General features: G+C 44.5%; 1 protein-coding gene across 1 annotated transcript in view; it reads left to right on the top strand.

Moving 5' to 3' along the window:
* LOC144144183 (uncharacterized) overlaps window positions 1-14,841 on the top strand; it is a 48,418-nt gene that overhangs the window by 28,000 nt on the left and 5,577 nt on the right. Inside the window, exons 13-16 of the mRNA XM_077675548.1 lie at window positions 3,541-3,676; window positions 8,090-8,189; window positions 12,667-12,767; window positions 14,032-14,193. Coding sequence (XP_077531674.1) covers window positions 3,541-3,676; window positions 8,090-8,189; window positions 12,667-12,767; window positions 14,032-14,193 — 499 coding nt within the window. The remainder of the gene's footprint in view (window positions 1-3,540; window positions 3,677-8,089; window positions 8,190-12,666; window positions 12,768-14,031; window positions 14,194-14,841) is intronic.

Raw genomic sequence — 14,841 nt, 5'->3', positions numbered from 1 at the left:
TTTTTGGGACAACACATAGCTACATGCACATTGTTGAAAGTTCTGGGTAAACTTCTTTGGTGTGCGGCTCCTTTTCCTGTTACTGCTGCACATGGTTCTGGTCAAGCAGTGTGTACACCAAAGTGTTTTATTATTTTGATTGTTCCAGGTCACTTTTTGATGGGTGTGAAGGGACTAAATTGCTCGAGTACCTTCACTAAAGCACAAACTGCCAGTGACAAAATGCCTTCGTTTTCCCTTTGCATGCCCACAACACTTTCTAGAAACAATACATGTTTGCTTCACTGATGGACGCATTTGCTTGTTGCAGCCTACCAGGTAGCACTGGAGCAAAATACGCAACTGCTGAAATTTAAAAAACTTGGTGTGATATGCAGACTTTTGTTCTTGTTATTGAGAAGTTGGGCCAAAATTGTGACAGGCTGCCCAAGGGCAAATATGCAAATACTGTATCCCCCGTGGCTATGCAACAGGCAGATGATGCTGCCAAGTTATTGGATTGGAAGCATATGTCTGAACTGGTAATGCATCTTTAGGAGATCACTCTAATTGGGCTGCGGTGGTTACAGCATTGGAATTCTTTAAACCAACAAAAAACATTGTCCTAAATCACCTTTTAAAGCTCTTATGACTGCCTACAAGTCAAAACTAAAAATTCTTGTTTGCTGGATTGCTGGACACTGTGGAGTTGTGGGCGATGAAATTGCCGACCAAAATGCCACTTCGGCGACCGTCCTTGGTGGTGTTGATGTACCGCAGGTCTCTCACCTCCATTTGAAACCATTGATTTTAAGGGGAATCCGTAAATGGTGGCAGCACACATGGTGCACACAGGCAGAAAACAAACTCCACTCAATCAAACCACATCTAAAAGGATGCACAACAGAGAAACAAAAGTTTTGTTGAAGTATATATTTGCAGTCTGCGAATAGGCCACACTTACACTACACGCATATCTCTTGATTGGCACACTCCCACCAGTTTGTGACAAGTGTGGGGACATCTCTCCGTCCTCCATTTGTTAACTCTTTCGTGACCGTGGGAAAATTGACCGATTTTTTAGAGGTCCAAGAATACATTTTTTTTCTGCTAAAAAAATTGGTTAGGCACTAATTACAGGAAGGCAAAATGCAGATTATTTAGCAGCTTTTACAAAAAACACTAGTTTTTTAAATGTTTTCATAGAAACATCATAGTTGCAAAAAAAAATATCAAAATCCAAATTTTTGTCAGGTTGTAAAAGAAAATGATAAAAAACGAATTGTGTTCAACAAACCACCGGTAGTAGAAAAAAATTAGTATATACATTCTGTAAGGAAACATTTCAACAACACGCCCTAGAAAAAAATGTTGACTTGCGCGGAACAGTTTGTCATATATAAAATAAAAATGTCAGCACACATGGTGCTTGTGCCATGCGTGAAGCCCAACCTCCATTTCAAAATGTGCAATTTCGGGTGGTTCCCTTGAAGAAATCTGGTGGTTTGACATTATCAGAGGCACGAATTTACCACCACGTAACGTAAAAACATCTTGTCAATGACTGACTTTTCATTTGCGGCTAGCACAGTATTTGGGGCAAGCACGCGATGCAGAAAAACATGCATGAAGTTGAAAACGGAACTCCGTGGTTGACGCTTGTTAACGTTCACTGTCAGTTGTCTCTCAAAGCATAAAGTTGCACTTTGTTATCATCTTCTGACTCGCTATTGTAGCCTTGCTTGCAGGAATGAGGTGCGATGTGCTAAAATCGTGCCCTGCGAACTTTGGCTGAGTAGCTGTTGCGCGATACAAAAGATCAGCGCAATGAGTTTCCTTCATTGTGTGCCACCTGACATTTTTGAAATGAAACGGTACAAAACTTATTGGAGACTTCATTCGAACAGACAGTTCAACTAAGAAGCAACACTGGATCCCCGTAGATACCCTCGTATGGAAACGAAACTGGCAGGTGAACAGCTGGGCGTGTGTAAGGCCGGTTTGAAGCACTCTCCTCATCGGAACAAATATCTGACGACTGGGTGTTATCTTTTGACTTGCATTGGAAGTTCGTATTGCAGAAATCAGGTTAGGGTGGGGTGAAATCAGGAGCGGCATGCTTTTTTCGAGGATCAGTCGTGGACGCTCAAGGCGCCATGCCAGATAGGCTTGAAGTTGGGTAACTGCGTAGTTACGCCAAATATGAATTTCTGGATGCAAAAACGAAACCGAAACTGTCGTAAACTGTTCATGAATGGTTCTGTGGTAAGTAGAACTACATTGCAACTTAGAACAACATGTGCAAAGGCAATAGAACTGCCTAAAATTATGAAGTAGCTTTGCAAACAGGCTCTGCTTGACATTTTCAGTTTATTTCAGGAATTATTAGTTAGAGTGCAAACCTGACAATTGAAAATCGTTTGCTGATTCATCATTCATACCCTGATAACAAAAACCAAATGCTGATGCAGAGTAATTATGAGTGGCACGCATTGGTAGCAGTGACGCGCAATGACCACGCCCCTTTTCCACACTTAGGTGATGCAAACGCATGTCAAAAATCACGTTTTTGTTGCAAAAATGAAAACAAAACCAATTTTGAAAGGGCATTTTCTGATCAGAGTTTCTAATCAGAACATTTTCTGATCTGATCCCTCTGTTCTTCGGGTTTTTTTTTTTTTTTTTTTTTTTTTTTTTTTTTTTTTTTTGCACGAAGTCATGCGTTTTCTGAGCTCACTCTAAATATCTTTACCTGTTCTAGCAATGCCTGGAATGCTATGAAAATGGGCTCCCAAGGTATTGTTAAAATTGAACGATTTTGAATAGGCGCGGCCACGAAAGAGCTAATTGAGTGCACATCCTGCAATAAAATGGCACTTCCCCAAAATCTACGCCTACAACATTCCGCTACACCCTTCGCTATTCTTAGGAGACAAACCAATGTCCACAAACAAATGTCTTTTAAGCTATCTTGCAGATATCAAGTTTTTAAGGCTCATCTCGTACAGCGCGTGACCTCAGAGCCTACAAGCATTGAGCAAGGTCTTGATGCTTCCTTTGTTTGCACGGAGAGCCGTCGCGTAGCATGCTCTTGAGTTCGAGTTGGTGTCACGTCTCAACCATAATCCCTTTCATCCCCCATTATGAACATCTTCACGTTTTAGTCTACGGGCCCTTTACACCCATGTATACAGGATTTCTAGGATGTGTCATATTCATGTCATGCATATTTTAAGCACAAACCTGACCTATCCAAGGACCGCGTAATGTAGTCTTGGCGATCTTTGGTCTAGATACCCTTGCGCCAATAAACATAAACATACATACATAATTAAGCTGTGTGGGACTGCAGCTTCTGTAGGGTCAATGCAAAGGGCTTCACTACCCCCTTTTAAAGGAGCCTTTCATTCTTTATGGGACTTTGGCAATGCTTAGATAAAGATTGCTGTCACTGATTAGGCTTCAGTTTTTAAGGGTTTCCCAGGAAAAGTTTTTCTGGGCTATTTTTACACTTCACAACTATTGTGGGGAGGGAGTGTAAACCCTCGCTTGTCTGCCCAGGAACTGGATGTGAACACGGGCATTGCCAGCCCACTGCTGAGTCGCTTCGACCTAGTGCTCGTGCTCAAGGATTCCCACAACCAGGACTGGGACCGGTTGGTCTCAAAGTTTATCCTCCAAGGCCAGGACCCACTGGGTGAGGGATGTTCCTTGCTTGAAGGGGCTGAAAGGGTTGGATGGCAGTGCAATCCACATGCTTGATTTATGTGAAGCTGTAATTTGTGTTTAATACGCAAATGTGGTGCCAGGTGCACGTGCCTTTAAGAACTTTTGGTAATCTGTTTGCCAGCCCCTGCTTATTCTTGCTAAATGTGATGAATTATTTCGGGCACTTGGTATGACAGTGTTTTAGTGTCCTATTTATGCTTATCTGACCGAAACAGAGGATAGGATGACGATGATTAGTATATTCATACCTACAAATATACACGCAAGAAACTTGTTAATAAGCGTGTGTGTGTGTGGTGTACATATCTGCATACATGCACACATGCATATGTATGTACCGTATTTTCCGGTGTATAGGTCGCGGTTTTTTTCTGAAATTTTCGTTGGTGCGTCTTATCCACCGGTGCGACTTATGTATGGAAGAATTCCGGTTCGCGGCGGCTGCGCGTGGGCAGCGCCCGTTAGGAGACAGCTGTATGGTCAAAATGAATCCGAAGCCCACCGCTACTGTGTTTCTCATAGCCCATTGTGTTTCTCATAGCCCATATGTTGCTTCAGGACATTAAATCAAATAATTAGCAGTTTATTCCAGTCTAAAACAATGATAATGGCTTGCGACAACCGCGCGCCACTTTCTGCCATGCGCAGTAACTACAGTTCAGAATAAATTCAAAGTAATATCAAACTGGGTAGCAAAAATAAAATGCAGCTTATAAATTATCACAGAGAGTTACTCTGAAGGAGGTAAACGTGCTGCTAATTTCTAAAATGACAGCTTGCTGATAAGTTTCGATTTTCAGGCCGCTTCCGGTCGCGTCACTTCCGTCCGCCATGACACCTTTATTGCGCTGATTTACATTTACGACAGCACGCAAGAGACGCGCGACGTTTGGAGAGGTGGCCAAATGGATCTCCGACTCTTGGGACTCCATTTCTACAAAAGCAGTTGTAGCCGGGTTCATAAAGGCCGGAATGATCCGTTCCGCGAGTGGTGACGATGTTGGCGAAGAAGATATCAGTGAGTCGGAGGGTGATAGCGATGTGCTGGCGGAACTCCCACTTGAAGTTGCTGAATTGTTTGTTAGCGAGTCTGAGGAAGAAGACTTCGATGGTTTTGCCTAACGCCGTTTGTAAGTACATGCCATCTTTGTGTATCAATAAACCATTTTTGAGAACTTTCTGTCAAGACTTCGGACGGGAGATGCACGTGTCTAGCCCTCCTCAGCGTGCGATGCGTTGATAGGCGGCGGCCGCCGCAACCATGTACTTTCGTCGCTCTTTCTAACGATCTGATTCACTGTGAGTTTACCTAATTAACAAGTGCGTCTTGTGCACCGGTGCGTCTTATACACTGGTGCGACTTATATACGTTTTTTTCCTGAAAAACTGTCATTTTGAGGGGGGTGCGACGTATACAAAGGTGCGACTTATAGACCGGAAAATACGGTACTTGCATACATATATACATTACATATATACATACATTACATACATACGTAGGTACGTACGTAAATACACACATGCACACAAGCACTCACGCAGAGGGTTCGGAAGGGAAAGGGCTCTCCTCCTCCTTCCCATTCCTCGTAAGTAGCGTAGTTGATTCGTTTTCTGAGGGGTGGAAGGGATGCGAGGTGCATCGCAGGTCGCGGTAGCAGCTTGCATTTTTGGTGCATGCTGTAACCGTTGCACTCGTTATATCCGATATCGCAGCGCTGGAGCATTGTAAGAAACGGTTTATTTCACCATAGGACGCATACAAAAGGGTACGGTGCCACAGTTCGTCGTTATATCCGAGATATTGTTACAAACGGTATCGTTATAGGTGGGTACGACTGTGCATACACACATACATACATACATACATACGTGACATGCATACATACATACATACATACATACATACATACACACATACGGCGAAGGAATCTTTGACATCCACCTGAATGCAGCCAACGGCTACAAAGGAAAGCTATACAGCTTCCTCAGAAACTTCGCAGTTGAAGAAAAATTCGTCCTGGTCCAGGATTCGAATTAGAATAAAAAACTGGCGGGAGCTCGCATTTTCGGTGCACACCAGATTCACTTGTTTTACCCGATATCGCGGCATGGGAGCATTGTATTAAGCGGTTTATTTTACCATAGAACGCATACAGAGGTGGACGGTGCCATAGCTGTTCATCGTTATATTTGAGATATTGTTGTAAACAGTATCGTTATAAGTTGACTTGCCTATAGTGCAGCAGGTTAACATGAGTATGGGCCCAGTGCAGAAAATTGTTTGCAGCAAACCAGTGCATGCCAAAGTGTAGAAATGTTGAAAATCTGCAGGGGTGAAACTGGTGGCTTTTCGATTTCCTCATCGCCATAGACGAGTGTTAGGTGCACCACTGTGACCCAGAAACAAAATCACAAAGAAAATGGTGACATCTCGGGAATTCACCAGCACCAAAAAGGGCCAAGAATGCTTGAGCGTTTTCTAGAGCTCCAGTGATGCTCTTTTTATGAATAATGCCTACCAAGACAAACAAAACGATAGCAGATAGTGAGTTCTAAGGAAGACAGTTGGGCAGTTTGGTACAGCTTTGTACTTAAAGTACCGCAAAAAGACAAAAGCCGGGAATTACAGTCAAAACTCGATCTAACGAAACCCGATTTTACGAATTTCCCAATCTATCGAACGAATTCGTACACAGTGCCTGTACGGCGCAATGCTTTTATAAACTCAAACGAAATATATTCAGCGCCGTTCCCGATTTGACGAAGTGTTTGAAGAAACAGACACATTTATAAAAGGAGCAATTTCTGAAGTGTTTCGTCAGAATGCCACGAGATTATTGCACCACCTTAGAAAAGAAACAAGGCATCTAGTTTCGCTTTTGCAGAGCTCTACGAGATAAACTCAGCAGTCCCGATTTTCAGTTAGTAATACTAGATAATGCCAGCTGTGGGAGCGGAGCTTGCTTCAGTTGATGGACATATTCACTTGCTCAAGCGCTTTGCTGGGTGTCACGAAAGAACCGGGGATGCATTGAACGCATTTGCATGCTGCAAAGAGTCTCTCCGCCCAATGCGAACAAAGTGCACGCGGCGAAGATCACAGACTTTTTTGTTGGGAAATATATTCGTTTCCCCCAGAACCCGTAGCATTCTATTGTTGTTATTTTGACCGCAAACTTTTGGCACATTGTAAATTAACGGGAGGCGAGTGCTGTGGTGTCCGCAATCACAATGTCATGGTAGCTGCTGGAATGCTCCTTGTTATGACTCACTGGCGCCAGGTTTGTGCGGGTCAGTCGCCCGCCGGTCGACCACCCCACCGCTTGTCGACGGAAACGAAAGGAGGCCGACCAGACGCGGCGGCGGCCACTGATTGACAGCGGCTTTTGAGCGGTGTTGAGTGTTGTTGCCCCAAAGGGATTAAGGAGCCGCCGCTCTTCCCCCTGCCTAAGCAACTGAACGCGTGTGCGCATGAAAGCCCAGATGGCGACGACCGGACAATGGGACCCCAGTGGCGGCGGGAGCACAGCGAAGAAGGCAGTGGCAATGGTCAAGCCATTAACTCTTCCCGGAGTGATTCCACGAACTTTGTTAATCTGTGCTGTTAGGCTCCCTGGGAAGTACGTGCGAGAAGAGCCCCACCGTGGGAATGCAGCGCGCAGTGGACACCAAAAGAATACGCGGCGCCCGCGCGTCTTCCGTTCTTCCCCTCTACTACAGGCTCCTGACGAGTGGCAAGGGTGTGTGTGTGTGTGCGTGTGCTGTGCACCTGCCGACATACCTGAAAGGCGTGTCCCTACCCGAGGGCGGTGCTTCACAGCGAGGAACTTGCACATCACCATTGGTCCGCATTGTTTTGTATGGGGATCCCTAACCTAGGGAACTAGGGATCGGGGGTCAACAAAAAGGGCGTGCTGCGGCCCGCCAAGATCTGTCTTCTGTCTTCATCTCGATAACTCACTGTAAAAATGTAAATAAACCCGTTGAGTTTGCTCTAAGCTCTCCCCTAATCCTGGCTCAACAGAGCGACGGCGACCGGCCCCGCTACCAGCAGACTGTGGTCGCTACGAGACGCAACATCCTCCCTTTAGTCATTGAATTTATGGAATCAACTGCTTGTAAAAAGACAGTCCCGATTTTACAAAGTTCTCGATTTAATGAAATAATTCGCGGTTACCGGTGGCTTCGCTAGATCGGGTTTAAACTGTACGTAGAACCTTACATTTATGTGAATCATTTCTTTCTTTGGCTCCATGTACTTTTACTAAAGAGCCGAACAACCTCCACAGATGTTTGCTGTGGTACTTTGTAGTACATCACCAGTTGCCATTGCTCATGAAGTCACTTTCTCACTTTCCGGGCTGCATTTGTTTGTTTTCAGAGGACCGGGAAGACACTGGCTTTTGGTCTATCAGCAAGATGAGGTCGTACTTTTTGATCGTCAAGGCTCTCAATCCCACCTTGACTGAAGAGGCCCAAATGTAACCAACCTCTCGTTCATCTTTCTCGTTGCCGTAAAGGGCAGTTCCTTTCACTGCAGGTGCTCTATGGCTTTCTCAGCAACGCCTTCTGTCTCGGCTTTTCATTTGCTGCAGTGATACGCTGGTTAGGCTGGTATGCTAACCTGAGGTGTAACAAGACAAGCGTACTTAAAACCACCACATTTTGGTTTTTGTGAGACATGTTGAGGGCATCTGAAGTTAAGTGACTATCACGACATTTCTCTGCAGTACCTGCCATTACTGGTGTGTCATTCATTTCTCTGCAGTACCTGCCATTACTGGTGTGTCATTCTCGAGCGCGAGGTTCCCCACAAGGTGTTTGTTACGTTTCTTTATTGCTGTAATGTTATTTGTGGGACACTGCAATCTCCCAAAAAAATAGAGCCCACCACACCCATGCAAGTGCAGCTCCCCTTCTCTAATCTTGTGGACAGTAAAACCTTTTCATTTTCCTCGAAACTGGACCTGGTCCTTTGTACCCGAAAAAATTAGTAGGGAATAAATTGTGAACCATGCACTTGCTTTGTATTGTAATGCTCACATGTTCATTCTGATTTTGCAAGCAGTATAACTGCGTGCTGTTGTGTGGCATAGCTGGTTGGCATCTAAACCTTCACTCCTGCTTGGTTGAAGCTGTGCATGTTTGTTCAGAAGCACCGTAAAGGTAGCTTGCATGTCTGCTTTAGTGTCCTAAGCACTTTTTCAGGGGCTTTACTTGCATTACCATGGTCACTGAAGGAGAAAGTGTATGACATCTGCATCTTACCAGTACTCCCCTACGAGGCAGAAACTTCGAGGCTCACTGAAAGGGTTCAACTTAAATTGAGGACGACTCAGCGAGCAATGGAATGGAAGATGATGGGTGTAACATTAAGCAACAAGAAGAGAGTGGTGTGGGTCAGGGAACAAGCGCATGTTAAAGACATATTAGTAGAAATTAAGAAAAAGAAATGGGTGTGGGCAGGGAATGCAATGCGAAGGCAAGATAACCATGGTCATTAAGGGTAACACAGTGGATCCCTAGAGAAGGCAATCATGGCAGGGGCAGCAGAAAGTTAGATGGGCAGATGGGATCAAGAAGTTTGCGGGGATAAGTTGGTCATGGTTAGCACAGGACCAGGATAATTGGAGATCTGTTGCAGGGGTGAGACAGCTGCGCATATTGCGCAGTTTTGATACAAATTTGTTTTCCTGTGCCAGGCTGCTCCAAAAGCTTGAAAATTGGAAAAATTGCGCCAAACTGCTCCAAAACAGTCTGAGAGCCAAGGATTTGAATGCTCCCGTCAGTTTCAGTGGAAAAAAATGCTTTCTGACGGCATAATTTTTGAGCACCCCCAAGGGGATGGTGTTTGTAAAAGTTTAATTTATTGATCAATCAATAAAAAAACCCGCATAAAATTGTCCCTGAAATAGTTTTCTTGAAAGTCACAGTGTCGGGTTGCACATGTTATATTCTGAACATTTTTAAAGCTTTCCCATCGAAAAACATTGCAAAGTCCTGTATAAAAATACTAATATTTACTGAGGCAGCAAAACCTGTTCAAGTTGATGAAAAAAACGGCAATTTTCGGAGCGCCGTATCTCCGGAACGACATCACTGGGTGCCGCCATCTTGATGTGGTGAAGATTGGAAGACATGGCTGGCGGGCGAAGCAGTTGCACGTGGTTCAGGCTAGTTCACTCTAGGTCAGGCAGAGCGCTCTTCGATGATTTCTACCATGGTTTTGGTTATGTGGGTGGGTACATGTAAATGTTTGACCTGTTACGGGAAGTTACACCACTCATAGGACGGAGTTCATCAAAAACAACGCGGTGCCTGCGAATTCGCCGTGTTTCGGCCTTGAGTGTGAGGCACGGTGCGTGCTTGAAGTGAAATTTCGGACTTGTTGCGGTTGCAGCGTTATAAAACACTGAGTTATTGCTGCTTTTGACAGTGAGCTTCCAAGCGGCAGGAATGGGATGGTCGACACTGCAGATGTGGCGGCGCAGGCTACATCGCCGCAAAATGTTCAAGCAGTGTTCAAGTAGCGGGACAAGCTATTATTGCACGCTAGTAATAATAGTTCATCAATCTGAAGTGAAATTTAATGCCAAGAGGGAGGTGGCTAAACATACCAACGTTACTCAAATTACGATTGTAGTGAACGTGCATCTTAGGGATTGAAAGGGAAAAGCTGGTGGGGTGCGACGACTGTCACCTCGCTTTGCGCAACTTTTGCCGGGGCTCTACACTTGTGCTTAAAGCCAGGTCTGGGATTACAAAACTAATGATTTAGGCATTCGCATGATAATAAAAAATGCCTTACAATTGCTTAGTTTTTCAATTCGATATTTTCAACGGCACTCCACACTATCTATACGTAGAGCCTGAAAGTTTAAAAATGGTTTGTAAAACGTAAGTGCAGTTCGTACCTTGTGATACTCTGGTAGAACAAACTTTATTGAAAGGCTATTTCAGTGTTATGTACGTTCAAAACATTAAAAAGTGCACTCTTCCCTCCCCCCCTTCCCCCCCGATTTGTCAAAAATTTGATTTTTTAGGCACATAAGGTGACATAATAAATGTCATTAACTGCTCCAAATCAAGGTTCTTCTGCTCCAAAAACTGCTCCCAAATCTGATTCAGCTGTCTCACCCTTGCTATGGGAGAGGCCTTTGCCCTGCAGTGGGCGTCGATAGGCTGAAGATTATGACGATGATGACTTGTGTACGGATTGTTAAAAAGTGAATACACATCCTTCTCTTATTTTGTTCGCACCACTTCGCGATGTTCCACATAATGCATTTGGCACAACTCAAGTTAGTTAGAAGGGCTGTAGTTTATGGTAGCCAAGTGTAAAGATGTAAGGGACCAAAAGAGGTGTAATCAAGGGAAGTGTACTGTGTGTAACTGACATGTCTGCACTTTACTGAATTGGCATTGTCGTTGGGGACGTCACTGGCAGTAGATGTACTATCTTCGCAACTTTTGTTCAAGATATTAGTGATTATTTCAGTTCTGGTTGTGACAGAATATTGCCATTTTAAAGTTCTCAATCTGCCCCCCCCCCCCCCCATTCCTCCCAATTACTCATAATGGACTCACTAGTGACCTTCTTGCTTGCAAAGCTCTTTTTGATTATGTGACAGAGCTGGTCTATCAAGTAACCACATTGACGCGACTACGTTCACATTCTCAGCCGACCCCTTGGCAGGGCATTTTCCTTTAGAGTGTTCAAGCTGAAACTAAACTGGGACTGAAGTGAAAAAGGAGCAATACAACTTTAATCGCAATAAGTGGGAATGAAGCTTAACTATGAGCAATACAATAACCAGAAAGTATGCGACTGGCCTCAACAAATATGCTCGTGAGTGGCCTGCCAGCTACATAGTTTCGGTAGTGGTAATTTGCCGCAGTAAGTAGTAGGTGTAGTTCTGTTTTTTAAGCACAAACGGGCCATCTGAAAGCTTTTCGGGCCATTTGGGTTAAATGTAGCGTCGGCTTCGGTAACATTTGTAGCTGCATTCACAATGCAGATACCAGCTCATGGAGATCAACAGCCCCAGTGACTGTGCATGCCGTATTTATTCGAAATAAGGTGAGGTTTTCATACGTAGTCTCAATCATACCGCGTCTTATATCCGAAGCTCAGTATATATACAGTGGACTCCTGTTAAGATGAACTCGGTTAAGACGACCACTGTGGTTAAGGCGAACAACATTTTTGCTGTCTTGTAACGTCCACAATGCAAAAAAACCTCCGCTTAAGACGAATTTCTGATAATGCGAACAAATTTTTACGGTTCCTCCGAGTTTATCTTAACGGGAGTCTACTGTATATGGCAATTTTTTGAACCCTCCAAACTGCACCCTCCTCGCCTTATAATCAAATAAATACGGTATTGTGAGATATGAGAAGTAATGAGCGGCAGAGCACTAAGCACAGGGATAAAAAAATTAGTGGTGGCTTAGCTCTGCTATACCAGGATATACGTAGCGTGAGCTAAGGTTCAGCAATCCAGTCCAGTCCAGTCCGGTCCAGTCACTGCTCCTCGCGCATGCTCAGCACGGCTCTTCATGAGCCACACGGAACGGCTATCAAGCGGCTCCGGTGCAGCGTCAGACTTGGCTACTGCGCAATTGAGGCGCACACCTGGGCACGCGCCGGCGCCAGTGCGTCTGCCGCAGCTATGACGCAACACAATCCAATGAAATCCACTTTAATCCAATCCAAATCTAATCCAAGCCAATCCAATCCAAAGTTCCTCGCACTTGTGCAGAACAGCCCTTCACGGCACACGCGAAACTGCTCAACCTCGGCCAGCGTAGCTTACGCTACAAAAAATTCAGGGGTGATACATGGATTTGACTAACACAGGATAATTGCGGGAAAGTTATTGGGTGTTCTTTGTTGTGCAGTGAATTTTCAGTGGAGAATGATGATGGTGATTATGACAATGGGAACTCTTTTTGCAGGGTCCTTCAGGAGTACTACCGGTGTCAGAGGAACGTAGTTCAGCGTGATGCTGCTAGGACGACGCTGCGGCTTCTGGAGAGCTTGGTTCGGCTTTCTCAGGGTACGCAGTCATTCGTGTCTTTTTTTAACATCACCCGCACAGTGGATATGCAAATGGTGGAGCTGAAACATGGGCAGAGGAAACCTGGCACACACGATCACCCCCACAGAGTTCCTTCACTTGTGTTGTTTTCATGTCAGCTGTGTCTAAGCAAGGATGCCAAATCACTACCTTTTTTGTCCCTCTGGGTCGAGGAAGAAAAAAAATACTAAAAGCATCAGTGTCACCAAAGCATTTCTACAACTAATGAAAATTGTCATCCATAGAAAGAGGCATAATTATCAATCCTGGAAGGGCATCTGGGTGGGGGGAAGTCAAGGATTACCAAATGGAGGCAGTCTCAGCCAACCAGTTGTTTCAGTAAAGACCACTTTGCCGTTGCAAGAGGTCGTGTAGAAGGAAGCATTTTAATACCGAGCGATGTCACTCGACTGTAAGGTTTAAGCTCATGGCCATCTTTTTAATGTGGTGTTTACAATACAGCAGACGGGGAAACTGACGTGAATATGCGCGGGACTGCAACAAATGGATGGCTAGGAAATATAACAGTGACGAGAAATGTCAGAGCGTACATATCGTGAGTTTGAGGGGGTACACGGGCCTTAAAACAACTTATTTTAATTTTCAAGTAAACTCTGTGAAACTTGTCATTCTTGCTGTTTTTTTCCCACAGATTTCAAATATGCCATTGTTTTTTGAGTCAGGCAATTGGTTACCAAGATAATTGGTCATTTTTGGTGGAACAGTAGACAAAAGTGTTGGTCATAAAACTGTAACCTTTATATTTTCCAATAATATGAACCCTAGTGAGTGCATCAAGAGAATCGGTTTTTGACGCACCACTTGGAACTAATTTTACAGCTCATTAAACCTTGGTGGCACGAGTGGCAAGGAACCATTTCAAATGCCCATTTCAAACACCAAACACGCAGCCAAGCGGAGCCAATGGCTGCATGTAACTTGCAGTGCAAGGGCCTTAACAGGTGTCTCTGGGTTTTCTTGCTCCTAGCTGGTCAGCTGGTGGCATCCACAGTGCTTTCAAGTTGTGAGGACAGAACAAAAGCCTCAGGCCTTATAGCTGGCACATTTTAGAGAATGATAACTTTGCTGATACTTAACACTTTCCAATTATTTTTGCGGGAGGACGTTCCTTGGATAGTACTCCAACAATTGTGCGTGTTAAAATTGTAGCCTTCGGAACCCTGTTTAGGGCCCCTTTAACCGAGTCTTCCCTATTTCTCTGGCACGTTGTACTATCTGATAGGCCATGCGAGGCTCATGTTTCGAGAGGAAGTTGGCGTACAGGATGCTGTCGTGGCCGTGGCCCTCATGGAAGTGTCCATGCAGAGTTCAGCCCTGGTGGGGAACGTTGATGCACTGCATACAGGGTTCGCCAAGAATCCTGAAAGAGAGTACCGGAACCAAGGTAAAAACGCCGTTTTCACAGTTTAGCATGCATTCAGTCAAACACGGTGTTAGTTTTTGGTGGAATGAGCATGTTCATTTTGACTAGTTGGGATAGGATAACGTGCCGAGCATGTTCATTTTGACTAGTTGGGATGGGATAACGTGCCGTTCATTTGCCTCGAGACATTTGCGGTTCGTGTATTTGTTCGTATACGGGCAGTTGTTAATTTCTTTCAGAGTAGAGCGTGGCACAAAATGTATCTACTATAATAACTTGCTTCTCTCCTCTACCTGTAGTAATATCAGCGAATGATGATTACTCTGTGCATAATGGTTTCTCACTGACAAAAGAGTTCTCGCTGACAAAAACGAGTCATTATGCTATGTGGATTTTTTGCTCTTGAGATTTGATGCTCTTGTTAAAAACATATGTCATAGCAGGGAAGAGGTACTGATCACAGACATGAGCCCGGAAACGTGCAACCTCCCTGTATCTACAACTCCTGCTTCCATTTTCCCTGGAACCGCAGCTAAAATGTGTTGCGATAAGGTGGCCATTGATAAACATTGTTACTTAGTGACTTCACATTAGAGTTGAAGGTGTGTCAGAATATACTGCCTGTGCTGCCTTACCTGTAGTGTCCCAACCAAAGCAAAAATAGGGAAA

This window comes from Haemaphysalis longicornis, unplaced genomic scaffold (genome assembly GCF_048455015.1).
Source record: "Haemaphysalis longicornis isolate Haplotype H1 unplaced genomic scaffold, Haemaphysalis longicornis Haplotype H1 scaffold_64, whole genome shotgun sequence".
Classification (NCBI taxonomy): domain Eukaryota; kingdom Metazoa; phylum Arthropoda; class Arachnida; order Ixodida; family Ixodidae; genus Haemaphysalis; species Haemaphysalis longicornis.
This window is presented reverse-complemented; position numbering and strand designations above follow the sequence as displayed.